Genomic DNA, 26,735 nt, shown 5'->3' with positions numbered 1-26,735 from the left:
AACTATTTTTTTTTAAATTGGTTGCATTTATGCAGTGAAGTTGTAGATTGCAGACCATTGTAGATTGTTGTTTCTAAAGAATGTGTCAGCTGTTGTTTTTTGAGTTTCTAAATATTTACCCATTGCACTGTGTCTGTTGTTCTCAACTTCATCCAGTTTCAGGTTCAGGGCCGACTCAGTCTCCGACCTGGAGCTGCTGGCTGATGTCGCCTCTTGAGTTGATTTGGCAGCCATGCTGCTGGACTTTTTTGATTCCTCCATCCTGCTGCTGGAGCTTTTTGTAGTGGGCTGGATCCGCACAGACCCGCTCACTGTGCTGCTGGTGAGGCTGCTACAGTGGGAACCGGTCTGGTCTACATCAGCGTCTATGTCGTCGAGGCTGTGGCTGTGGCTGAGTTCAGAGCTGGAATCCTGGACAGCCAGGCTGTCGGTGGTGCTCCTGCTTGAAGTAGGGGAGCTGGGGACTGGTGTGGCAGCGCACACAGGTGGAGGTTGTATTTCTGTTTTCAAAGGGACTGGTTTAACTGTTTGCGTTACCACAGTGGTAGTAGAGATGGTGGTTGACTGTGCCACCTTGGTACGGAAGGCTGGGGTAGGTGTTTCAGTAGCGTGGCTATCAGGGGTGGGAGCGCCAGAGGTTGAAGTGTTATCAGGTTCTGGGGTGATGGAAGCTGGGGTGGGAGGGGGGGCTGGAGCCTTCCTTTTCCTCTGCTGGCTTTCTGAGCCAAGGCCCATCTGATAGAAAATAAGTGAAAGAGAACGAGAGAGAAAGTAGAAGGTTAATTTATGTGAGCACCTTGTGCCTATGTGTGTGTCTGTGTGTGTGTGTGTGTGTGTGTGCGTGTGTGGTCTAACCACAAATCAGGCTGTCTACCAGGACTGAAGTAGAGTTTACTACTGAGTAATTAAATCAAGTAGTGTTCTGGCAGGCATTCGAGTCTTCAAATCCAGCATAGTGCCAACATTCCTTTTAAATTATCCTACAACAAGACATATAATGTCTGGCAGTGATGCAGTTAATTTGAAGCAGTGGTATAATTATAGTACATATTGATACTGTACAGTATGTACATTTTACTGTGGTGTTTCTCATAATTATTCAAGGGGACATCAACCACTATTCAAATGTAATGCTGTTTTGGTGAATTACTTGTAATATTGAATCATTGATCACTTAAGGGAGGTGAAGTGCCAGCCCGGTGACAGCTCGGTTATAAGCAAAATTATGCAATTTCTTCCGTGTGTGTGTGTGCAAACACAAAACAAAAACATTTAGAAACTCTGTCTTGTCAAGTTGTTCCCATATCTCCAACACTCTGGCAATACAGTTCAAACACAATTATTGGCAAGGTACTTAACTTAAGTTACTTAGGCAAGAAGTGAGTGATAGGAAAAAAGTAAAAAATGATGAGGAGTGACATTCGGCTTAGTGAGAACAAGTGGTTCAACAGAAATCTGTCAATGGATGTTTCAGATAGATTTGGTTTGAGATAGAAGCTTGCAGGAGAGGAGGATAGAGGAAGGAAGAGAGAAAGAAATAAAAAAGGGGGGATATGATAAAACTATGAATCATCAACAAACTAACAAGTGGGAAATTATCTGTTTTATTCCACATGGAGATGAGACCATTCACACCCTCCTGTGCAAGTTGATCTCACTTTCTGTGAAGTCAGTTTTCTAAGAATCAATTTAAAAGTGCTATGGGCAGGTTTCAACAGTATAGATGTCCTTATTTCTAAAAAAAAAAAAAAATCCTAGTTACAGCTGGTGCGTTCAACTTTTCTTCACTCTGAAACTCAACAGAAAACATGCCCAGAGCTGCATGTAATGTTGCATCATGCAGCAAGACAAGAGAGAGATCAGGACACCTTGCCTTCCTGCAGACAAACTGGGTTCACACATGTAAACTCAATGAACTCAGTGCATGGTATGCTATGGAAATCCAAATGGCCCCCCAACTGGTTGTTATTCTCTTCCTTGGTCTCCCGCTTCTCTCCCTCTCTGGCATTCATACATACATGAATTCAGACATACCACTGGATGTGGGCCAAAGTTGAAGCTAAAATGGATTACTGACTTGCCTATGAAGATGGATGTGTGTGTGTGTGCGTGTGTGTGAGTGGGTGGGTGTTTGGGTGTGTGTGTTAGGATTCCTCTAAATGTGTGGATTTGTAGCAAACACATAAACAGGATGTATTGCTATTTTAGAGAGGTAATCACTGATCTGTTGTGGATTATAATTAGAATCCAATCAGTGAATACCCTTATTATATCATACACATGGCATATACATGTAATCTGATTACCTTTTGTTGCTTTTGTTACCTCCAAAGTAAACAGAATGTGCAGTAACGCTGTTAGACTGGATTGTCTGTAATCTCAGTAGAAGATTGAAAACCTCTTCTAGTTCCAGTTGTGTCTAAATAATAATATTATTTGCAAATGCACAGTATTTATGTAATCTAATAACTATGGATGTTCCACTGAAGTTTTTTGCCATTGATCCCCACCCAAGTATATGCTGACCCAGTATGACCCTAATATTTATATTATATATATTTTAGAGGTGAATTGATTAGTTGATTAGTCTATCAACAGAAAATAATCAATTGTGATGATTGATTAATCATTTAAACCATTTGTAAAGGAAAAAGGATAAGCATTTGCTGTTTCCTGCTACTTAAAATGTGAGAACTTGCTGATTTTTGATTCATTTGAAAAATAATTGACAGATTATTTCTGATTATAATCTGTCTGATTTGATTTGATTGACCATGTTACTAATACTATTACTATGTTACTCTACTCTGATTCCTCTAACCCCTGCCCCAAAACTCACTGTGTATATGAACATCATATACAACCCACCCCCCACCCCTTCACACACACACACACACACACTAACCCTAACACACACACTAACCCATCACACGCTAACTGTCTTCTAGTTTACTGTTAGGATGTTTTTGACCTTGGTGCCCTCACAGTGTTGAGACAGCTATTATTATCTCTGACACACACATATACATACATCTGCGTACACATATGCATATATGAATATAATCACACATACTCTATTTCACATTCCACATTAGCACTGTAATTTTGCGCTGTAACAAAGCTCCTCACCCATCAAGAGTACTTCAAAACAACTGATAAATGGCCACGCCACCAGGTTGCAGCCTCCATGGGTGGTCCTATCTGATGAACATGCTCCAACATGGGGTCTTTCGCCTCTCAAACCACAGAGTGGAAAATTTAATGGACACACCAGACTGTCCTGGCATGGCCTTCTATGTGCTTTTATGTAAAGGTGCATTCCCTTTAAAATGTACCCATGTCCACATATATCATGTTATTTCTCAATCAAGAAGAGAAACATCAGAATGTGTTAAAGCAAAGAAGCATGTTGGTAGATAATTTCTTGTTCAGGATGTGCGCATTGTGATTGACCAAAAATTGTCAATCGCCATTACATTTTAGTATAGTTATGCTAAACTATTAGTCAGCATAATGAACAATTCTTAATTAAACAAAACTATGGTAATTTTACTGCAGAGCTTATCTCTCTCAATAATAGATTTAAGCAGTCTTAAGTCAAATTATGAGACAAAACACTGCAGAGAACAGGAAAGCTTTGAATAGCTGTAATCACGTTCTCTATGTTGCCTTTGTTAGTGGAGTTACTGTAGAACAAACAAAATTACATTGGTATGGAAACAAGGAAGTCAGATGATCAGATGGTGGCTGATGTTGTCCCTACATCCTTTCTTAATCATCAGAAACAAATGGTTGATTGTGTTTCTTGTATTAAGAGTGTACTTAGCTAAACAGTGTGGAAGATCTTTGCTTATTTGAGCCCTATAGATATTTAATACACTAGAATATGATCCCTGGCTCATTGTGAAAAACTTTAACTTCTGAATGTTTATCTTTGTCTCAATAAGATAGTCTACCTAAACAAAATCTACTATATGATCAACCAATTAATAAATGTAAATGGAAAGAGGTGTTTTGTTCTACCATGAATAATAATATGTTCTATAATGTGAAAGAACTGCTCTATAGTGAACTCATCACTCACTTCTACAACTTTGCATTGATTTCATTAGACACTGTTTTTGCTTATGATTTGATGGAACATGACTTGACTACTTGCGTTGTCATGACTTGAGAGATCCACTTGATACTTTAGCTGTCCTTTGTCCTTTGTTGTGACTTTACTTGTGATGTCATGACACAAGGTGGACTTGAGACATGAGCAAAAGTGGCCAGATCCTGCCTCTAGCTTGCAGCATTACATATGTAGCTTTTGCAAAAAAGAAGAAAGCAGCTGTAAATGTAAAATCAGTAAACAACACACATGAACACAGTTTATACATAAACCATATTACATAGTTAGCTTAACTTAATGTATAGTGTGACCTTGAATGTGGTATAACACAGAGTCTTGGCTTCAGTCTCTAACAATCTTAAGTACATGCTGCGTTCCCAGTCATGGCGCCAATAAGCCCATGAGAGCAGCACACACTTAACCCTGCAACCCTTAACAACTCCCTAATCCATACACCCCAGCTCAGCCTGAGATATGAGATGTACTGTTCTCGTGTGTGTACACTTGTCTGCATATGTGAGAGCGTGTATGTGCCTGTACAGTCACACAGAGAAGTGTGAGTGTGCAAGCGTGTGCATGTGTGTGGCGTCCACAGCTCTCTTTCTTTCACAGCAGGGCTTGGCTGCAGTCTTATGTTTCACTTTGCAGGGAACACACATATAAACATACTCTCTCTCTCTCTCTCTCTCTCTCTCTCTCTCTCTCTCTCTCTCACACACACACACACACACACACACACACACACACATTTGTTTCACTATCCCCTTGGGGGACTGTCATTGACATAATGCTTTCCTTAGCCCCTAACCCTAACCTTAACCTAATTGTAACATGTACCCTAAAACCAAGTCTTAACCCTCAAAAAGCAGTCTCTACCCATGGGGACATCAATTTTTGTCCCCACGCTGACACAAGTCCCCATAGATTAGTGTGCATTCAGGTCAAAGTCCCCACGAGGATATAAGAACAAACACACACACACACACACACACACACACTCTCAGATACAGCCACAAACTGTTGGAGACCGACACAAACATACATTTGCTGCATTTGTTTGTCCCACCTGTCCTGGCTGGTTTCATACACAAGATGTTTTGACAGCTTCAAGTGCAAACAGATCCTGTCCCACACAGGCAGCATGGCAGGGTGACGTGGTCCCCTATTCCAGGCCTCTAACTCACACTTTCACAATCTTCAAAGTCAGTGCGCAAGAATAGAAAGCTTATAGTGTCTACTGACAGTACACTTCAGTCACCACAACCACAAGACCAAGCAGACATATAGGACACAGGACATGTCGTACATTAATATAAATACTATTTATGTGTATGACAAAGGCACAAATTCAATAACAGCATAAGAGTAAACGAGGTAAAAAAGATTATATAGTAAGAAAACTATTGTTTAATTGATTACTGTACTGTGTGTCCAAAGCTACTTTTTCCATTGCATTACCAAATTCAGCTTTACACTCACACTCCATTTAATAACATTTAGTATACAGGGAGACAATGAACAACCAGTAAAAGATCTTCCATTCACCTGTTATAGGGTCAAAGCACTGCTAATGGCTATCCAATAGTATCCAAAAATGTTGGAATTAGATTCAGTTGATGTAATTGACTCATATATGCATGTGTATTTGACAGTTTTGTTGTCCATGCAAAACTTGTGTATGTTCAGTATAAGATCAGAATATAGCATGTGTTATTTTACATCTTTTGTCAATTACATCAAGGCTCTTTTGAAGACGTATGTAAAATGTACATTATCCTACAGAGCACCTGCTATTTTCAGCTGTAGCACTAATTAACAAAAACATTAGCTCTAAAGGAAGGATGAAGGATGAGGATGAGAGATGAACCGAGGAAGGAAGCCTGTTTGCTTTGGCAGCAGTAGTCTCCTTTTTTCTTTGCTCCCAACTGATTGAGAAAAAAATGCTTTGTTCCTTCAAAATATGTGGAGAGATACAGAGGAGCCATGTGGCAAATGGGTAAACATCCTTCTCTACATCCTTCCAAACCTCTACTGAAATCTCACATCAGGAACACCCAGGCTACCTTCCTTCTTTCTCTCTTTGCACTGTTTTTAGCCTCCCTTGTTTTGCTCCCTTGTCCTCTCAGAGATTCCTATCTGAACGAGGCTAAGCCTATCTAACCACAAACACAACAAGGACTAACAGCGATGAAACACAACAACAGTATGGCTGACCTTCTTTGTTTATGTTGTTAAAAGTAGGGGGTGTATTCATTGGGTAAAGCTGTGACCACTCGACAAGTGTAGTAAAAGAGACTAAACAGAGGGTGTGCAGCAAAAGAAAAGCTTATATCGAGGGGGAACAAAACACACAGATGGATAGCAAAACAAACAAGAAAAAGAGAAGCAAAAAAAGAAAGAAAAACCTTCCAGGAACGTTCTTTACTAAACACAGATCTAGTAGCAACTTGCGTTTGGTCTGGCTGATTGAACCAGAGCTGTGCATTAGGGCAGATTAAAGTTAGCTACCATTGTAGAAGACTACAGGACTGATGGATGGCTGTGAAAATCAAGCCTCTCTCTGCTGCCAACTCTTTATTTTCACAGAATGACAGATCATCAAGAAGAAAAACGTAGTTAGCTCGATCAATCAAGAAGCCATACAGACACTGGCAGGAATGCAGCATGCACAAAAACTAATTCATGCAACTCAGTCATACTGACTGTCATATTGTTTAACAGACACGCATAACTGAATACATATAATGCATACACATCCACACACACATGTCCAGACAGCTGACACAAAAACATGCAGTTTGAAGAAAACATATTGAAGAAAATACTAAAACTATACTTATGTCCCTCACAGTACTGCAAAATGCCATAATTAAGATCTGATCAGCAATCACATAACAGTGTCAGAGCTGTCTTGGGCAATTCTTTGTCAGATCTGACAATTTGACTTCCCTTGAGAAATTTAATCTCATACAGTTACAACAGTGTTTCTGCTACCGTGGTTCATTTGTGTTCTTGCAACTGAGAGACAGTCATCAAATTTTAATTTGCACATCAAGGTTCATTTGTCTCAGCAAACAAATGTGATGTGATGTGAATTATAACTTTCTCCAAAATGTCTTTCCACTCCCCCCTGGCATGTATTACCCTTCCCTGGCTTTAGGTTTTACAACAAACTCTGCTGTGTAGAACAAGAAATGGTTTGCATTGTATTGGACCTTGCTTGATTGGCTACATTATAAATCAATTTAAAAGTTTTTCCAAGTCTAAATACATGTAATGCCAATCACCTAATTTATGGGTAGTCCAGTGCGATTAGTTAATTAGTCCAGTGAGTAGGCAGAAATGCACATTACATTTGCTTTGTCATTTGGTGACACGAGTTCAAATCAGTTAAAATTAAATATGGGAGCAGTGAAAGTGCAATAAAAATGAAAAGACTATATTTAGCTGTAGGTAGTCCATTTTAGAACATCTGTGAACTTTTCTGACAGACTTCCACTGATCTTATTACTCCTTCACCTCCTGCTCTTTAATGCTGCTTGACCACTGTTGAACGTTTCCCCTATATTGTCCTCCTTCTGCAGGGTGAGGGTGGTGCTAAGGGCATGCCAACCAGATTTCATGCTGTACTGCATTTTGGAAATATGACCCCAAAGCACATACATTGTTAATGTTGCACAACCCAAATACACACATGAAAAGCCCTTGTAAGGCCTGATGTTTCCTTACTTTGACTTTCTGACTCTCTCCGTGACACAACACACGAGCACAAATGCACTTACTCAAGAAGCACCTTCTGTTACTGAGTGGTGAAGCAGAAAGCTCAGAATTTCTCTGAACTCCTTTATCACAAGAGGCAATGTAGACATTGCTTCCTTTCCAAACCACAATAACAGATTTCCTATCACTGCTGGGAACACCCCCAAAACAAGGTTGTGTTACTCTGAACTCAATGTTCCAAAACATAATTTAATTCAGTGCTGCTCTTATAAAGACACAGACACAGATTATTGATTGTTAAGCTGAAGAAACAAAACTGTAAACCTCTCTGACTCCATGACGACTCCAGCATGTGAAAACATCTGATTCTCCTACAGTCGAAAGATGACTTAACACTCTTCCTGGAATACTATGTCATCTGTTTTTAGTGCCATTGCTATTCCCATTCTCACTACTGTATATAGCAACCTGTCCCTCAAAGATCTACTTTCATGACTGTAAATGAAACAAGATCTTAAATAGAGATGTTAAAAGTTTTTGTTTCAACAACCTGACAACACTCTGACATCAATCCACATTGTGTAAAAAAAAAAGTATAACTAACATGTATAGTCACTCACAGCTACCTGAGAAACAATGTGCTATTGACTATCTGCATTTTATTGATTTTCAATTTTTACTAAACGTATCCTACAAACAGCCTCTCTCTTTCAATTTTCAAATGGACGTTACACTAGTATTTCTCTTTTAAAGGTCCAGTATGTAACATTTACGAGGAGCTATTGGCAGAAATGGAATATAATATTCACAAGTATGTTTTCATTAGAGTTTAATCACCTGAAAATAAGAATTGTTGTCTTTTTGTTACCTTATAATGAGCCGTTAGTATTTACAGAGGGAGCGGGTCCCCTTCCACAGAGGTCGCCATGTTGCATCGCCATGTTTCTACAGTAGCCCAGAATGGACAAACCAAACACTGGATCTATTGGGGCATTCGCATTTTTTGTGAGTTTCGCGGCCACCGTAGTTTCTCCTACGCGTTTGGAACAGGAGGATGATCCAATTCAAATGGTTGCAAACTGCAATTTTAATGCTAGATACCACAAAGTCCTACATACTAGACCTTTAAACAACACTACTTTAAGCAAGTCAGAATTGATTTTTGTTCAAAAGTTATATTATTTTTTTGTTCTACTATCTGTACAACAGCGAGGAAAAATAAATTACAAGCAGTGCTTAAAAATGGATTACCTTGGTTTTTCACTAGTTATGCTGATAAATACAAATAGTGTGGAACTTATTTCTATATATATATATATATATATATATATATATATATAAATTATCATTTGTGATAGACACAGCGGTTGTAATTTTTGGGCTGAATTGTGGCCCTGAATTTGACCAATATTTCCACCGTTGACTATAAAGACATTCTGACCCTCCTAATTTTGTCAATGAAGTTAATCTAACTATGTTCCTTCTATGATTTGTGATTTAAATGACTGCCCTTAGTGATCTCCGACTCTTCAAAGGCTATTTGAAGCATTTAGCTTCGTTATAACAATCTCATCATCCTTATAGCTTATATTATGATGTCAACGTCCATTACTGTGCCTTGTAAGTCGCAATTAGTTGACCACCTAACCTTGTTCGGCGCAGAGGGAGGTCTATAATGAGGACACTCATCATAGAGGGCTGTCCTCATATGACCTGCTATCATGTGCATAATCCTCCTCTATTTTAAACACACACACACACACATGCACACACAAACACACTGTATATACAGACAGTATCTACATGAGGTAGGGTAGACTGTAACACAAACGAGCGTGCAGCAGTGTTTTTTGTGCATGACAAGTCTGAGCCAGCAAAATCCCACAAACATAAAAAAATACAACACAAACAAACTGCACATTTGGTGATACATTGTGTGTGAGTTCTGCCAGGCCCACTTTCAGCCCATCACTTGTGAACAAACCTGTATCTGAACTATTATATTTTAAAGTGTGACATCTGTTTTCACTGGAGCTTGAACTTTTTGAAGATGATGCGCTCATCTACTGACAAGCAACATTTCTCCTAGTGCAGCTTAATACTGCCTCCAGCAACTACAATGCCAAAGTTCATGTAAATGTGAAAGTACAACTTGTATTGCGATGTGATTTGATTTGACATGTACAATTGTTCCACAGATCCAAGTCATGCAGAGCTCTTTAATGCCAATGCCCCTGAGAAACGATCTTGATAAGACCTGGCAGCTATGACACCCTTCACTGTTATGAAACTAAATCCTTTCTAATCACATTCACACAACAAACACAGGCCAGACATGCTACACATATGAAACAATATGAAACAATCAATCAATAATTTAAAGTTTTCATCCATTCATTCATCTATCAATCAATGAATCGGGTGACTACTTAAATGTAAAAAATGCGCATGAAATCAACATATAAGTTCCACTTTTTACAGACTTGTTGCTAATCTGTTTAAGATATACACATGTTTGTAAAACTCTGTCACTTGTTGGCCTGAGCCTGAACTGTTGATAAGACAAGCAGAACACATCGACAGCCGTCTTCAATCTCTCTGCTCAAAAACCAACACGAGAAATGAAATATGAGGTGTCCTGCACTGAAGTATGACCTTGCAATGTGTGGACGTGCATGAATATACATGAGACTTTGTGTTCAGACAGTTCAGAGAAGGCATAAGAGTGAGATGGAGAAATCTATTATTAGACCAGGCATCAAGTCCTCAGATGACCTTCCCAACTCTGTGACGCTGCCCTTGTGACTCCCAGTGGTGGCTCAGTATTTCAGCTCTGGTGTCTGTCATAACTCTTAATTTGACAGGTGGACAGATAAATTACTGTCTCCCACACAACTACAATTTGCAGTACTAAAAACAAGCACAACAGATATAAAGAGCTTCTTAATAGACTCACAATGCACAGCAAGAAGAACAGAACAAACATCAAACATCTATCAAGTTAAAATGAATACCATGTAGGAAGGACACATTTAAACCTTCTCAAATGGTCCACTGGTAGCTAATGATTGTTAAACTTACTCTACCATTTATAAACTTAAGTGGACAGACAATGGAATATTTGAATTAAGCGGAACTCTGTTTACCCTCTATTTAAGTTTACCCATGTTAGGTTAAAGATAACGTCTTTAGGGATACACTTGGACTTGGACTGATATGAACAATGATCTGTGTGTTTTTGTAGCATTTTTTACTTATTGTCTATTTTTGTTGCTTTCAATGCTTAACTTAGTACTATTTTTTTAAGAACAAGAGACATTGTGAATCAGATCTTTCAGGCTTGTGCTTGCAGTACCTTCAGTAATTTCTCAGAAATGTTTTCTGCTTCTCCACGCTCAGATTAGTTTAGTTAATTAACCTAAAGAGGATAACACCCTTCTCCATGCCATCCTGAGAACAAAATTTCCTCTCGATAACATCCATCAAGAACACTAGCTCCTCCAAATAAACAAAACTTATTATCGGGGGGGGGGGAAGAGGATGTTGGTTGCTAAACAACATTTCCCAGCATGCTGCCATAACACTATAATGAGACTGCAGAGAGCTGTTGCTCTAATGTAGACGATACAGGTCACTCTGACCTTGAGGGGTTGAATCTCATGCCAAAACACCCAAAGGAAAAGCTGTGTTTCTTTCTTTTCTAAGAAAACTCTGTTGTGTCATTATAATCCCAATTATACAATTTTTTTTTTATTTTTTATTTATGTGTGTATGAAGTATGTCTTCATACAATAATCTGCTTGCATTTTCATGTGTGTGAGATGGTGAGATTTTGTGTTTGCCCAGCAGGTATGAATTGCCCCACACTGGACGTATGTGGGGCAAGATTCACGATTTTGAACCCAGTTTTATGCTATGGTGTAAATAACTTTTACATTTTTTTAATCATCCATGCATCCAATTAGTGGTGTGCATTATCTCATTGATGTGTCTAAATCTGACACACACAAACTCAGCACAGCTCTTTTATCCCCTCACCTGATAGCCCTCAAAGCTAGTGTGTCCCATGGTGGGTGTTGGGGCCCCAGGCAGTGCTGGGGCCCTCCTCTTCTTGACTTCAGCCTTGGGAGACATCCTGGGTATGTTCATGACCGACTGAGACTGGCCCAAGGTGCTGGGCCGATCTTCTACACTGGAGACTCCTGTGGATATACCCTGTGGGTGATGTCAAAAATAAAGGGGTGAGGTCAGACTGATAAATATGTAGGTAAGTATACATATGAACAAACGTGTAAATGTTTTAAACTGATCTCAGAGGGAGATCCCCCCTCCCCTCAGTTACTGTATATTCAAGTAACATGCACATATGCACATACTACACATGCAATCGATGCACACATTTCTGAAGGTATAGGCCATTCTTCAGTCAGAACAATTATTTGACCAAGTTGAAAGTGCAACCGCATTTTCAAAGCGTGGCTGCTCATGACTGAAGCATTGGAACAAAAAATGGTTTCCAATATCTGATCAAAGAGAGCCCAAAGTGCTCCTGAAAATCTGAATCTCCCCGAGGCTCAGCTTGGTACAGAGCCTTGGCACCACGGGGGAACCAAACCACGCCTCACATCCCCATGATCTAAGAAAAGAACAGTGTTTAAAAGCAGATTAATTGATGTGTTCAGACAATGCCTGGATACAGCATAAAACCAGAGCAAAAAGGAACATAAAGTTCAGGTCATTAGAATTAATTGGACCCAAATTTAGAATATCTCACAGTCGGGAGGGATGGGAAAAGAGGCCTTGAGAAGAGTAGTCCAGTAGCTATGATTGCAGCTTTTTTCACATTGGGGACATTTCACATATGTGAAAATATGTTTTGACTATTGATGATATTTTGATAAATAACATTTTATTGGGGAACCTGCTGCCTTGCACTGAACTTAAAGAGAGAGAGGTAGCAAGATACAATATAGTACTTTCTGTACTATAGAGCAAGGACTATTGAGCACTATTGAGCAAGGACTGATTATCATTTATCATATACATCTCACCTCTAAGCATTAGTGAAAATGCTATAAACAGGGTAACACTTAGTATATCTGTGATTCAAAAAAACACAAACATTACAGAAACAAAATGGGTAAAAACACATTCAATACAAACATGGAAGAAGCACATTAACACAGTACAACCAAAGCTTACAACTGAAAAAAAACCGATATAAAATATTAAATAAAATTAAAGCTGCAAGCAGCGCTGGGCGGGCCCTCACACCTCCCACACGTCGGGGCGTGTCACAGTTGGAGTTGTTGCCAAAGGTTGGTCGATGCGGCTCTGAATTTTCATGTGTTGCACGGAGGAGTTGAATGGCACTTCCTGCGTCCGCTATGTAGCACTAGAGAACACCCGCTAATTATAAGTTATGTTCCAGTATATGAAGTGTGGACCACACCCTGAAAATGTCATCTTAATCAAATGATGACTGTCACACAAGGCTTTTCACCACTTCTGAATTTTGTGCAAAGTTTGGTGAGTTTTCGAGCACTTTTAGTGCCCTCAAAAATGTGATTCATTTGGAAGTCACTGCTCGGGTCCTAAATATTTAGTTTAATTTTTCACTATGCTGTGTGACTGACAGGGGTAAGAGCAGGGCAAGGGGGAGGTGGGGTAGATGGCAGATGGAGGCCGACAGAACAAAAAAGAAATGTTGGATGTGAAGGATTGATGTGATTTCCATTTGAAATCCTCAAAAAAGGAGCTTGTTTTCACCTCACCAAAATATAATGTTCAAAGCGGAAAATTCACATGAACTCTGTCTGACTTTTTACCTGCTCTCTTCTCCTCCTTCCCTCTGATAAACAATCTGAAATCTGTCAGAACAGTGAGAGCGGAAAACTTAACTGTAGCAAGCATACTGCAGCATTTGGGGGAGCCCAAACTCACAGTGTCCTTATGATTACAAAGTGTAACTTAAAAGGAACCTATTGAATTTCTGCATAAAGAACATGACTTACATACTGTATCTCTGGCGAATGCCTTTTAGTGCTTAAAAGGACTGAGCCTACTACAAACCACACATGCAAATGTAAAAATGACAGTCACGATCTCCAGTGGCCTATAAAATGTCAGAATCACTCCCTACTAATCACACTGAACGTTAGTCTAACTTCAGCGTAGAGGAGAATCCTCCTACACCTACTTTGACCAAGGAGACGTTCTCCTTTTAGAATGTAAAACACACATCACTGTTTGACTGAGAAGTGTGGAATTAAATTAATGGCAACTTGCAGTTTTTAGAAGATTTACAGGTTAAGCTAAATACATGTGATTGAGGAAGACAAAATTAAATACAAAAAAGATCATAACTTTTTGGTGTATGACAAGCTACTTAAGGAATAACTTAACACCAGGCTGAAAAGCAGTCTTTCACTGCCCTCTCTGGTTGAAAATTTCAAGTGTGCCCTTTTGCACCTGTAACCACACCCAACAGTGATGTCATGGTATATGATGATGTATATATATGCTACAATGACCCGTACAGAGATGACCTGCTTTTATCAGATGTGTTACAACAGTTGAGATTGATTAATCATTGTATCTTACCCAAAAATGATTTTTGTAAGAGAACAAAGAAAATCACCAATTTGTGTAAAATCTTTTCATGTACAATCATGTTTTTATTGGGCAAATTACTGAATATGAGTGGCACTGGAGCTTTGAGGTCTGAAAAACGCTTTCACAGTTCTGAGGCTCCCAAATAATTTCTTCTGTAATTGCGTGTAATTGCTGTGATTTGGAGGTTGCAACAGATAGGATGACCTTCCTAATAAAGTTGCTAAAATTGTTTAACTCCTATGCCTAAGAGTGGGACAAAATTCCTGCCACAGCACGTTGGTTAGGGCCAATGTGCTACTTTGAGATACTTGAAAAAAAAAGACAAAAACAAGCACAATTTTGCTATTTTAAGTCAGTTTGCTTCAGAATCAGCACTTCCCTATAACATGATGCTCTCTGACCATGTTAGTGTTTTAAGACCACACACACCAACACACACACAGTAGTTTAGCCCCTAATGAACAATTAGAGATAAGAAGCTGGGCTTTTAGTGCTAATGTAGCCAAGGTAGGGTAATCTGATGCCTTCAGGATGATAACACTGCATCTATGTGTGTGTGTGTTTGCTTGTGTGCGTGAATGTATGTGTGTGGTCTGATAACAGTCCCTGGTTGAGAAACAATCATATCAGAGAGAAAAAGCCCAGCTGAATTAAAGCCCACTGGAAAGGCCGACATGACTGAGAAACAGCAATGTGAATAAATATAAATTATCTCCCACTGTATTCGATATATTAGTTTGAATGTTTAATACGTGCTCAGTTGCCATATTTTTTTCTTTTCATTTCCCTGTTTTCCTTCATTGTTGTTATTTCTTTCAAAAGGAAGATGTGTAGTCAGAAGCATCTGATGCAGACATTACAAAGAGAATGAAGAAGACCACAAAGACAGCTTAGACCTTAAAGAGGATGATAATGGTGACAATGAAAATGATTTAATGTTGGCAAACCAGATGCTCTATGTTGAAGGAAACACTAAGAACAAAGAAGTAGAAGGGTGGGGAAGTCGAGTGAGCCAGGCAGTGTTTTTCCAGCTAATACAATCAAACGCCATATTGATCTGGGGTGAGCCACAGTGGCTGCTGCTGAACTGAGATTCATGGCTTCAAAATCAAATTAACATGATTGAGTTATGGATATAACAGGTAGAGCTGCTTAATGCAGCGTCTCAATGTACGTCTGGTTTAACGTGGATGTACGCTTCACACACACATCGGAGTGGTTGGAGGGAGTTAATTTTCTGGTAAAAAACACTAAAATTTTACTTGTTAGCGTTTTTTATGATTTTGTTGATCATCAACAGTCATATAGGCTGCTGCGTATCTGGATCCTTCTGGGACCTTGATTGTCTAAGAGCACAGACTGTACACTCCCTCATCGACTTAGGATAAGCTATAAATATCACTATATAACACTATTCCCTATGGACATTTTATTATTCAGTATTCGCTTGTAGGAATGAAAAGAAAGTGGGGGCAAGAGCACTGTACTCCCCTTTGGACCTGTGATGAACAGAGCACTAACACACTGCTGACTGAAGACAGCTGCTGCCCTCTGGAGGATATCAGTGCACATTACCACAACTCAACAATCAATTGTACAGGAGCAAATTCTGTGAAGATGGCCCTGAGCTTAAAGGAATATTTCTCCCATAAATGTGGCTATTGTGACTCTATGGCTCATGCTAACTTTGCACTCGCCACCTCCACTGGGAGATGAGGAATAACTACAAAGCTGCACAAGCCTCCTACAGCTTTCCAAATAAACATGGTTTTTATCTGAATCATTTCAAATGCTTATCCTACCACCATATGGTTTTTTGCACTATCAACTGATGTAATAATCATTTTAACAATTAATTCATTAATCATTTACAAGGTGATGTGTTAAAATTACTTAATGACAACAGAAACAACTTAGTAACCAGCTGTAACCAGCAGTTATTTGGTATTTTCATTTGTTATTAACAAAAACAATTAATTGATTTTCAAAATAAGTGACTTTTTTGTCAATCTACTAGTTATTTGTTGAATAAATGCTGCAAACCTATTCTACTTAAAGCTGAAATTTTCAATTGGCTGCACATTTAAACTGCAGCAAAAATGTCAGAGCCTCTTGGGTCATGCTTGTGAAGCTGATTCACTTTTTTGTTATTGGTATGCGGCGAAAATTCATTGATCAGCTAGGAAACTTGAATGTGAATATATTATTCACTAAACTGATATGCTTTGATGATATTGGCATTGTAAAACAGCACTGGTGCGACCTGACACACCCAATCAACATTTCTCAATAGTCCAATATAGAGAGCATTTCTAATGCACCATTTTTAGTGTTTCATCACAATCTACCATGAAGATAGATATAGTAGGCATACAGTATATTGTTTAAAAAGCATTACGTACTCAGGTTTAAACAGAGAAGGCTTTTATATTATACATCAAGGTGAATGCCATTTCGGAGTATCAGCAGCCATGCAAGAAATAGACAAGAAATTGACATAACAACAGGAACCCCCCAACCCATGTGATGAAATCCAATACTACTGACCTCAGAGACAATCACAATAAAACAAAATCTCACTTTGATTTCACTTATCAAATCTGGACATTGTCAGATTTGTTAGTAATACTTACATTGGATTGTGTATCTGTATTTTGGATTACTTTATCATCACAGTCATCCATGTCCATAAATGTTGTCTCTGTCTGCAAACGGAAGGCACAGCTAACATGCAGCATTCAACTGTTCAGCCATGTATTTAGCCTGCCTCAGCTATCAATCTGAATAAGTATAAATGGCATGCACCACTCAAGGTTAGTTTGTAAATTATTACACAACCTTGTATTTCTCATGGCAAATACGTCACTGCTAAACTTTGTGGACAGTTATGATGGCATTATGCTGCTATTAATTCAATAATTCCAATGTAGTATTGTTTATGACCAATTTTAACTTTGAACAAAATGTAATTACACTGCTAAAACTGAAATTATTTAAGAGTGAGAATACGCTTCTTGTGTAAATACAACTTGCCAAAAAAACAGCAACAAGGATCTGAAGTCTTACCTTGGATTTCCTCCTGCTGAACTGGAAGATACCCAAGAGGCCTTTCTTCTCTCCTCTGCCCAAACTGGTAGTACTGGAGCAGATGGAGTCTAAAAAAAGAAAAAGAAGAGGAGGAATAGGAGGAGGAGGTTTAGAGGAGCAGAGTTGGACATGATAGTGTCAGTGCCTCATAAATGCAAAGCAGGAGAAGAAGTCAGGTTCACTCTAAGAAAATGTTCATGAGGAGTTCAGTAGAAGTGAGTGAAAATTGATCCTGGCATGCATAAATTAATTACGTTAACACCAAAATTCAGATTGGGATTGCCGTGACAGTACAATACTGTGAATTTACAGTACACTCTCACAGGTAAACCAGTTTGATTCCTATGATATCCAATTTATTTACTTTACTTGATAAAAATAAATAAAATGTTATTTCATTTTTATTGGTCATTTTTAAACATTTTGGAATAGTCTAAATACGGTATCTGTTTTCATTCACAAAGAAGGAACAGAATAATCTACTGAGTTCCTCAGCAGAGGGCGCTATAACTATATTTTTCTAAAAGACAACCTCGAGGACAGGGAGTGAAGGTAAACCAACCATTAAAAAAATCAGAGCCATACTGCTGGGTTATTTGGATTCTGAAAAAAGCAGAGGCAAACTAAGTTAAAAATAAATAATTTCAAAATGATAGACACTGATGATGTTAACAAACATCAGTATCAAAATTACAATGACACTAAACCAGCAAATAATTTCTTTGAAGACGGATGACTAACAAGCTAACATGCATGTCCAATGGAGTAAAAAAGCAGGGTTAATAAGCAAGTAGCAGTATGTTGGGTTAAACAGCTACTTTTGTTTGGAACCAGCAACACCAAGACAGACAAGACTTATCATGACTAATACCTGAGTAGTTAAGAGCTGGGGCAGAAGCCATTTTAGGCTGGAGAACTGGAAAAATGACAAGGTTTAAAACACATTAAGTCATTATGGAATGGATTATGGACAACTGACCTGCATCAAAAAGAATGAATTCATCTGTTGTATTTGTACTTCTGTAGCACCACAACATTGCATAGCATTTCACCAGAGGAAGAAACACTGCATTTTAACTAACCATGACACAAACTAAACAATTTGTAGATTTCTTAATAAAGCAAGTTACATGTCCTTCATAATAACAGTGAAAGGTTGAATACCAAAATATAACAATTACGTAACAGTAATTGAACATAAAAATTACATAATGTCCTAAATGTTCCTGGTTATATCCTTCATGACCATAAACCACAAGCGTTTCCTCTAAGATCACACGACAAGGACAATGTCTTAAAATATCAGTGGGTGTGGACTGTTACAATGACAATGAACCATAACATCAGATCTTACACCATAATTCAAACGCCCTACTAGATAAAGAATGATGTACTCTAATTATTGTACCCCCCAGGGTCAAATTGTATTTACCGAGGTTCATTTAAATTATCATATTGTAAGAAACAAGACAAACAAGCTTATATATTTGTTTATGCTCTGTCGTACCTGCTGCTGGTTAAACCAATATTAACTCTGACTGCATAAAACTGTATATCAACAAATATTTACATGCTAGTCACGCTGTAGTGCAGAATACAATATAATGCTGTTTTTTTAGTTCATTGCACTGGAAGCGTTTTATGAGCTGCTACTGGCTAAGTTTGCATAACATCCATGCTTTCTTAGCTTCCTGCTTAGGTACTATATGTCTTTCTCTTTACTGATTTTACACCATACAATCTGGTATAAGGTAAGTAATCATTGTCGATAAACTTCATCTTAAACTTATGTTCCCTATTGGAAAATTCTCTTTCCTCCTGTACTCATTCACGAAAAGGTCGGACGGTAGCCACAGGGCAGCAGGCTCTGTTGATGGTAGGGATTAAGGCTCAGTCTCAGTCCAGCCACCAAGCCCTTGTTCTATACAGCCAATTAGCCAATTAAATCAATTAGCAGGGAGTAGAAACCCTCCGGCCTCAAGTGAGCATGTCACAGTTTGCTCCTCAGTCCCTCTCTTCAGCCACATTCCCACTTCCTCAAACACATTCATTGCCATTCTCATCCTGTCCACCAGATGCCCTTTGACTTTTTCTCCTGTCCCAGTTGTCTCATTCCCACATTCAACCACTCCCTCCTGCCCTGCAATGACCCTTTCCCCTCTTTTCCCCATCACCTGACTGGCCCACCCATCTATACACCTGTTTCCACTGCAGTTACTTGGCCTACTCCGCCCACTCCTCACCTGCAACTCATTCCCTCATCAGCCACTCACCATATATACTGGTTCACTTCCTTTGTTCTTGGTCAGTTGTCACAGTTGCAATGCTGTTTTTTTGTTTTCTGCTATCTGCACCTGCACCTGCCAGTAAGCTTCCAATAAATAATTTATCTGCATTTGGGTCCTTTCCCTGTTTGCCAAAATGTGACAAAGCATTTGTTCAAATTTAGGTGCTCACAGGTAGAAACTGCTTTTTGAGGGTTAAGACTTGGTTTTAGGATACAGGTTACAATTAGGTAAGGGTTAAGGTTAGGCACTTGGTTGTGATGGTTAAGGTTATCTCCCATGGGGATAGTAAAACAAACATGTGTGTGGCCGGCGGAATCACCTGCACACCTGTGATTCATCCATTCATCTACCTCCTGCAGTATAAAACCCCGGCTGTCCTCTCCAGTTTTGGCCAGATCGTTCAGTTTGCTTACGTGGTACAGACGCTATGGCCAAGTCTACAGTTTATTCTCTCTCGACTATTTGTATCCAGACTAACCTGTGTTCTCTGCTCCACTCCGAGCCTGCTTTCTCAAACTCATCTCTTCCCCAGTCTTGTGAATAAATCCCTTTGAACTGTTAAAGGGCCTGTGTCTGAGTCCTGCTTTTTTTGGTCCAGAATAGTACGCAGCATAACAGGAAAAAAATATTTTTTCCCTAATTTCACCTATATATATATATATATATATATATATGTATTTGTTTGTATATGCATTTATGCATTTTTTAACAAAGACACTGATTCACTCATAGCATATGCTACAGTAATTGCTTTGGGTATGATATTAATTTGCAGGCCAACAGCAGTTAATGACGACAGCCAGATGAGCTAAGGCACCTATCAAAATCCATGATGACATCTTTTATCTGCTTTTTATTAGCTAACATTAGCTACCACTTTCACAGAGCATACACCAAGTTGGGCTCTATTCATTTTTAATTAATTGAATCCAAAGGGATTTTATTCAAAATAATATAACAACAATAATTCCATTAACACCTAATCTATAAAGATTTGGCTCTGTTATGGGAACTTCAGTTTCAATATACATTGTATATTGAGTATTTTAAAAGTGAGTGAACCCCAAACAGAAAATTACATAAACAGAAACAGTGGTTAAGGTTTACCTAGACTCTGATCATGTACATAGAGCTCCTTGATCCCCAGCTCTGTCAGAGTTTTGTCCAGTGGTAACTCGTGGCGACTGATGCTGTCCTTCAGGAGCAGGACATGTGCAGGGTCAAACTCACATTTGTCACAGATGACTGGTATCAGAGCCTGGAGTGGTACCAACGGGTTGACCCGTACCACTGCCTTCTGGCTGCCGTGGTAGATCACCATCAAACGCACTGTTTTCTGATACAGAGAGAGGAGAATGGTGGAAATAAATGAGATATTAATGCCTAACAACTGGATGAGATAAAAGGCTAATTAGGGCACACTGATGTGGCCATTGGAGAAATCCTCCCATTCTGCAGTCACAGAACAAAGATTTTCTTTTAAAAAACTGAACTGCAGTTAACAAGCAGGATGACGAAAGTGTAAAAAGCTACACAAAGTGGAGGTCTCTTGTTGGCTATGTCTCTACGACCGGCAAAAAGGAAAGAGGATGACCTTGATGGAATAAATAACACAAAATAATAATCAAAGCTTACAGGCTGACCTAACAGAGATGTGATAGATTTGATTATTTAAGCAGTTCAATGAAAATAATTTTTTAACATAATAACCAAAGAGCAGACAGTATGGGTAAACTGAAGATGTCTGAAGATACAGTATAAATATATTTGGAGACAAAGCATGTGAAATGTATAATGTGAGAAGAGGAGCAGAGAGACACTTCAATAATGAGTAACTTAGTTAGACTTTGACTGCTGACAGAAAAAGGAACATTTAATAGTCTAAAGATGATAATACTGGTGTGTATATGTGTGTGCATACATGCATGTGATCTTGGATGTGTGTGTACATTTAGGTAGTCAATCCTACAACACTACACATTGTTCTGGAGAATTGATAAAAGACAGTAGTGAGACTAATTACAATTTTACAGTAAATCACATTTAGGTGTTTAATTTAATTGAAAGCCTAATATAGACTACCATCCATTCACTTTGTCATTGTTTCTATTTCTGTTCAGCTTTTATTCCTCATGTACCAGTGAAAGGTACCAAGCTGTAGTTGCTTGAGGCTAAAGTTTGCCTTCTGAAAAGAACTGAACACTTGACTGGACGCAAGGTTTACACGTGCTTAACTATTGTTGGCTGAATCAGTCTAGTTACTTTTGATAACGTTATACTGATGCTAAATTGTATTGCATTTTACTGAAACATGTTTCTTACACTTTATCCACCCCATTCATATCAATGAAGGTAGATTTAATATTAGAAACACCTTTAAATATAACACAATACAGTTCAACAGCACCACAAACTGCAGTCTCCAAAAATCATTAAGTTGAATCAGCACCTTTGTCAAACAGTTCCAACAAAAACTAAACACTGTAACCTTCATGAAGGTAGGATTTATTGCAGGCTGTCGTATTAGACTGCATTAATTTAAGATGGGTGAACCTAATAAACTGACAACTGAGTGTACAGTATATCACACTTACATAATTTCATATTAACTGCTGAGACTAGTGGTACAATGAAAAGACAGATAAAACAGAGAAGAGGCATGACTGACAGCAGTGTCTGAAATAGTGTCAGTCTCTGGCCTGAGGCCAGGCAGGGTCAAAGGGGGAGAGAGCAGCCAGTGAGCCCTGAGAAGAGCAGAGAAATAATGCATGGTAACTAAAGGTAAGGCACTCATCAAATATTCAAACTGTAGGAGGAGAGCAGAGGAGAGGCAGAGACGAATGCTCAGTAGAAATAAGTTTAGCGTGAGCAAGTGAGCTGTAAAAACAGATGACAACAAGACAGAGAGGAATACAGCTGATAGACTGAAAATCCAGTGTATAAGAACTGATTCCAATGTCAGGCTAGGCCAGTTTAATCCCAACTGGCTTCCTACCTTAGCATGGGCCCTTACAGGTTTCACTGGCCTTGTTTTCTGCCAGCGGTCAGAAGTAAAAGGTAGAGAAGGGAGGGACGGACATTACACATGGCAACAGGGTAAGGAGCTATGCATGTAGTACATGCAGACTGCACAACTATTATATTAAAGGCTTTTTCACTGGTATTCTCGACTACATTAATCTATGTTACAACAAAACATGGATAGCTTTGGGGTATTTTGCACCGTTAAAATATTAGATTACATATTAAATTAGTCTCTGCGATCAAATCCCACAAGAACCAAAGCCGAGCCTAACAAACCTAATTTCAGCAGGTTTTAAATATGCTTTGACGTGTATAAATATAAATCAAACTAAATATAAAGCACACATGACAAAAAGAACAGTTCAGATCACAATATCAGGCTCCACTGTTACTCACCTCTGGTACTTTGGGCGCCGGTCTACGCACCACTTTCTCCTCACAGACTTTCTCCTTGATGAGGACACAGGCCACATTGAGGGAGCCCAGCAGCGCGTTGGGCTTGAACCCCAAAGTGTGGCCCTCGGGCGACAGCAGCTCCAGGGTGTGCAGTGCTGGATTCAGGTGGTAGCGGCTACACTGCTCAACCAGCAGGTCCATCAGCGCCTTACTGAGAGAGGGAGAAAGAGAGAGAAGGGGGAGAGAGAGAAAGTGAAAGAGGGGGGAGGAAGGAAGTGAGAGAGTTTGGAAGAAAGATCCACAGGAGATGGGGAGTGAGGGAGAAAGAGAGGGAGACAGGAGAGAAGATAGGGTTACAAAGCCTATCTAGCTTTAGTTTCAGTAAAGAGAATAGTAATTACTTCATACAACAAAACAGAGACACACACACCTGATGCGCTTAGAGGGGATGGCTAACTGATAGACACAATCAATTTGATTTTAAACACTGAGCTGTTTTCACAGATTTTGACATGAGCAAAAGGCCATCTTTGTAGCATTTGCAGGAGAATTGAAAACAAAGGCCCAAAAACAACAGCAGAAGGCAAAGAAGCCACTTGTCATATACTGTAGATTTAATATGTATGGTTTATCTAAACAGAAACTCTAAAGAGCCTCTCACAAAAGGGCAGTGACAAAACATAGTGGCATAGAGAAATAATGACAGGCAAATTGCAGAGTACTTGTTAATATGACAAAATACTTGTGTCCATCAAGCCACAGGGGAAGCTCTGAAGTCTGCTTCGTTGCTTTGTGTGTCTGTTTGTGTGTGTAGTGCTGATGGGGAGGCCTAAAGCACTACCTGTCACTCCTCAGATAAAGAAACCAAGAGACAGTCTCCAATGTTTTCTGGGAACAGCCAGATCAGATGACAGAAATGAGAGAGATACCACTACAAAGGACACCATTGACAACCACTATCACATGGACACAGTCTACACCTAAAAAGACAATCTGCAATCAACAGACTCAGTGTGTGTTATATGCTTCTTAAGCAGATTTTGCAGATTGCATGTTCATTAAAAACAAGTCACAACATAATCACTATTTGAAAGGAATGGTCCAATGTATCTATTGAATACATGTTACATTTTGACCTGTTAACCCCCCTGGTTCACATGGAGTCATTTTCTTAAAGACATGTTACGTAGCCAAGCGTTGTTCATTCTCGCTGAACTTTAGTTTAACTGTGGTCTACATCATAACATTTTCCAATCATGACAAGCTACATTAAATTGGCTCCTGATTGAAATTTATTGTTAAAAAAAATTCACATTTTGTTTAATCACATACAAGGTGTTATAGTTGTCTAGCATCTCACAATACCTCTGTATCTTGAAGTTTGCACATTGAAATTCTGGAAAAGCAAACTGTATACTATAAAAATACAATATTAGTGTAATACTATTATCAGATCTGTAATATTACATTAGCATCAATCCTACAATTCTCCTACAACAGTCACACAAATGTAACAATTTGAAATATGAGCAAAAACACTGTTGAACGGTTTTTACATTTTTTTTTTAAGTATTGTTATCTTACTTCACCTTGTTTAATTGTCCATATTCACATAATAAATTGATTACAGTAACGGTTGTGTGTTGTGCTACTTAGTATCAGCTATTAATGATACATTTGTGTGTTTATTACACACCTTACCTTATCTATGACCATATGAATTATCACAGTATCGGGTTCTGATGTCGTTACTGAGCAGCGTCAGAAGGTAAACTGTAAACACTGCCCATCTGAAGCCAAAATATAACATCATGCATTCCTTTCCCAGAAATGATCTAGAACAAGGAAACCAGGCAACTACAATATGATGTCTTATATCACATAAACAAAGAATGCTAAAGAGTACTAAAAAGGAGCCCTCTGGCTGCGATACTAGAAACTGTTTGTAGGAATGTCAGTTTGAAAAGGTTACCAAAAAGTTCCACATTTAGGTTTAGAAAGTTCCCTTTATAATAAAAAAATACCAACTTACTTTTACTACTAGTGAGGAGTAGCACAGAGATGCTTACTGGCCTAAAGCTTGTCTATGGTTAGTAAAAAAGCACCTTGTCGTTCTGTACTAGGGAGGCATCCTTGATTTTGTGCCCCAAAGGAGAGAACCTCATTAGGAGTAGAGAGAATTAGCAGGTCAGCCTTCATCTGTCAACTCTCTGGGACAAAGCTTGTGCTGAGACTGGGAATGGGACCCCTTGACAAGGCCCCACTGGCACAGCAACCCAAACAGGTCTCATACTGTTTGTCAGGTGACTGGCAATGAAGGTCAGAACATAAAATCATATTATTCAGCTAAGCAATAGCTAAGATCACCATGTTTATAGATATTAATAATTTCATGTAGATATGGATGGATGGACATTTTGGAGTCAAACAACACAGTTTTCAAAAAATGCCAGATGCCAAATGCAATGTAAAAACAAGGCAAACTGAACAAAAACCATTGGAAAGGGAGTGATACAGCCAGAGTAAATGTGTGCTTGTGTGCCGCCCCTCTGTCCTCTCACCTGCCATCCTCAGTTACAGAAATCTGGTATCCCTGTGGTAAGGTTAGCTGTAAATCCACAGTGGGCCTCAGCATGTTCTCTTTGGCATCCATGCCTGATGTTCCTCCTCCATCAGGTACAGTGTTCCTAAAGATGTGGCGTGGGGCGGGTTGAGGAGCTGATGGCGGAGGTGGGGCACGTGCCTTCATTCTCCTCCTGGGAGATGACAATGGCAAAAATAGAATATTATTAACTTTTTAGATGTTTGTTGTAGTTTCTTACATTGTATGTATGGCATTAATTTATTATTATGTACAATCACATTTACAGTTCATGAATCAATCAGTTATCGATCTATCAAGGATACATGATGTTTTGATTAAGTCAAGTAAACAGTGTAGCCCTTCTTCAGCAAAACACCCTTTTCATTTCATGCAATGTTTTAACATTCTGACTCACTTTTGTTCATTCTTATTAAAACAAAATAAATGATGTACATAATTTTGGTTTCATTTTTGTTTTTCTTGAGTCCAGTCTTAGTTACACAGCACAACAGCCTAATGAACACAGCCCACTGCCACCACCTCAGGAGCAGCCTGAATACCAATGACTTTTTTCTGTCTTACTGTTTGTGATACAGCCTCTCTTCATTTAGATTACATAACTGTCTACAGATATGCTGAGATGACCCTTTTGGTTGTTAAGATGATCCAGCCCTGAGCAGCTGCTTATTCCATCTGTTTCTAACACTCCTCCAAATAATAATTTAATAATTTATAATAACACCCTCTCTAATATCACTCCTAAGCACTCTTACTCATACTTTTAGAAAATACTGTAGTGTCACATAATAAATGTCTGCTTTCAAAAAAAAAGCTTTCTAAAGGAAAATGATTAATGATAAATGGGCAGTTTATTTAAAGACAATGTCATTTTCAACAAAAAGTACAA

The 26,735-nt window shown here is 38.8% G+C and overlaps 1 protein-coding gene across 2 annotated transcripts in view; it reads right to left on the bottom strand.

Moving 5' to 3' along the window:
* Positions 1-26,735, bottom strand: part of cobl (cordon-bleu WH2 repeat protein) — a 57,880-nt gene that overhangs the window by 16,822 nt on the left and 14,323 nt on the right. For both annotated transcript variants that reach the window (XM_044207263.1, XM_044207264.1), the window contains exons 3-10: positions 25,806-26,000; positions 23,245-23,455; positions 20,932-21,160; positions 18,408-18,452; positions 17,516-17,604; positions 17,083-17,154; positions 11,873-12,049; positions 120-735 (exon numbers count right to left, since the gene is read on the bottom strand). In XM_044207263.1, the coding sequence (XP_044063198.1) occupies positions 120-735; positions 11,873-12,049; positions 17,083-17,154; positions 17,516-17,604; positions 18,408-18,452; positions 20,932-21,160; positions 23,245-23,455; positions 25,806-26,000 (1,634 nt within the window). The remainder of the gene's footprint in view (positions 1-119; positions 736-11,872; positions 12,050-17,082; positions 17,155-17,515; positions 17,605-18,407; positions 18,453-20,931; positions 21,161-23,244; positions 23,456-25,805; positions 26,001-26,735) is intronic.

The sequence above is a fragment of the Siniperca chuatsi genome, linkage group LG9 (genome assembly GCF_020085105.1).
Source record: "Siniperca chuatsi isolate FFG_IHB_CAS linkage group LG9, ASM2008510v1, whole genome shotgun sequence".
Lineage (NCBI taxonomy): Eukaryota > Metazoa > Chordata > Actinopteri > Centrarchiformes > Sinipercidae > Siniperca > Siniperca chuatsi.
Note: the sequence above shows the minus strand (reverse complement) of the source record. Positions and strands in the feature narration are given on the sequence as shown.